A 2166-nucleotide genomic window follows, 5' to 3' on the forward strand; every position below is an offset into this window, starting at 1 on the left:
TTAGGTTGGCCACCTTGGGGGGGGAAAAGCGGGAACCCCCCCTCGCTGGGGCAATGGAGTCTGGGGGCCAGGAGGGGGGGGGGGACGGCAGGTGGTGGGTTGGGCATGGGGACAACGTAATTCTGACTTGGACAGTTAGCAGCATCAGCGCATTCAGAGCCAGGACACCCCGCAGCGCACCCAGCTCCGGGGTGGAGGTGGGGGGAGGGTGTGTGTGTGGAGGCAGCTAGTCTCCAAATTAGCTGTGCACACGGGCTCAAGCAGTTTGGCTTTTGAAGGAGGGGAGCTGGACAGGGGTGAATACTCACCACACGAAACAGTGAGCGGCGGAGAGGACCCAGGAGGGGGCGATGAGGGAGCCCCCGCAGATGTGCACCCCGCTGTGGTGCAGGCTCACCTGCCACGGCCAGCGGCCCGGCTGCGCGTCTGAGCCCCCCACGATTCTGGCAGAGGGGTCAGGGCGACCACAGTCTGCAGCGGGGTACCGTGAGGTCATATCCCGTCCCTGCCCCCCACCCCGGAGGCCCCGGTAGCTTAGGACCAAGTTCCGTTCCTCACCCCACTCCAGTGTGCCGCCCTGAACAGAGAACAGAGGACTGGGCACCTGCAGGTTTCCGGTCCTCTCCACCTCCCTCGTGGCCTAGCCAGCCTCAACCTCCTTTCAGACCCGAGACCACCCTCCCGCTTCCAGCCCCTGCTCACCCAGATCTCCAGGTTCTTCCTGAGCAGGACTTGCAGCTGGGAGTCAGACGGTAAAGAGAGGAAGATGCTGGCGATTCCGGCCCTGACACTGCCCAGGCCTCAGCTTCCTTCACCCCCACCCTCGTCCTCTTCCCCAGTTCCCTGCCCTTCAGCACCCCCTGCCCCAGCACCCAGGCCCCTCCTATCTTTTTGCCTTTGCACCTGCCTTTCCCCAGGTCAGCGGCCTTACCTGGATCCTGGGGAGCTCCTGGGATGGGGCTGATGGCTGGAAAGAGGAAGCAGGGAGAGCTGGAGCCCTCACTCACAGCCTGCCCGCCCCACTCCTGGCTTTCCACCTACTCCCTCTCCCGCTGCAGCCAGGCCTCCTCTCTCCCTCCTCTCACACAGTTTCTCCCTCTTGCCACCTCACTCCCTCCATCTCCAGATGGCCCCCTCCCCTTCTGACACCAGCCTCGCTGGGCAGAGCTCGGGGGTCCTGCTTTCCAGCTCCTCAGATGCTAGGACCCAGGCCCCTGGCAGCCATCCTCTGCCTCCTGCGGTTACCGAGGGTCACGAGTGGGAGAAGCAGGTGCGGGAACATGGCACATTTGAGTCAACTGGAGGCACAGAGCTGGGTGACGGTCTGCTCCCTGCCACAGCTCTGTCACTGTCTAGGCGGCCGGCGCCCGTGACTCCTGATGATCTCAGGAGCAGCCCCACCCTCCCTGGCCAGAGCCCATCTCTGGGAATCTGAGAGGATCTGGGGTTGGAAGGGGGAAGTAGGGAGCTTGAAGGCCCAGCCCTGTCCCATCTCACATCTCTGGAGGCCCAGCGCGGGGGTGGGAGGCAGATGTCCTAGTTACAGGACACCTGTTGGGTGTGGGAGGGAGGAGCGGAGAGCCCTGTGGGCAAAGGACGAAAGGATAGCCAGGGGCTGGGAGGCCAGTGCTGGTGAGGCAGGGCTACAGGTGAGCAGTGGCCTTCGGGACAGGAGAGGTGGCCCCTCATTGGCTTGACTCACCTGAGACCTCACCTCTGTTTGGGGTGTGGCTACCCTAGTGGCCTGGGCTTTTCTTCTCACACAGCTCTGGTTACTGAAGTTGCGGGCCAGGTCCGGGAAGGGAGCCCTCGGGAATACAATCCCATCCCAACAAAAGGATCACAGATTCCGGCAGGTGGGGCAGGGCCCAAGATTCCGGGACGGGGCTGGGCAGGTGGGCAAGGCCGGCAAAGGACGCCACCTTTCTCTGTGTTGGAAGACGTCCTCTCAGGGGTCCTCCCACTTCCTCTGTGTGACCTTGGGGAAGTCACTCAACCCCTCAGCTTATATCGCTACAAGCCCCTTACACATATGGCGCCCTAGCCGGTGTGGCGCGGCTGGGTGTCCTCCTGTGCACAGAAAGGTTGCCGGTTCGATTCCCAGTAGGGACGTGCAGGAGGCAGCCCATCCATGTTTCTCTCTCTCCCTCCCCCTTTCAATTTTAA

General features: G+C 62.9%; 1 protein-coding gene across 1 annotated transcript in view; it reads right to left on the reverse strand.

The window, feature by feature from the left end:
• The window catches only part of PRSS36 (serine protease 36), a 9657-nt gene extending 8375 nt beyond the window's left edge, over nt 1–1282 (reverse strand). The window contains 4 exon segments of the mRNA XM_023746878.1: nt 309–471; nt 703–738; nt 932–967; nt 1246–1282. Coding sequence (XP_023602646.1) covers nt 309–471; nt 703–738; nt 932–967; nt 1246–1282 — 272 coding nt within the window.
• Nucleotides 1283–2166: the final 884 nt, after the last annotated feature.

The sequence above is a fragment of the Myotis lucifugus genome, unplaced genomic scaffold (assembly GCF_000147115.1).
Source record: "Myotis lucifugus unplaced genomic scaffold, Myoluc2.0 scaffold_753, whole genome shotgun sequence".
Taxonomy (NCBI): domain Eukaryota; kingdom Metazoa; phylum Chordata; class Mammalia; order Chiroptera; family Vespertilionidae; genus Myotis; species Myotis lucifugus.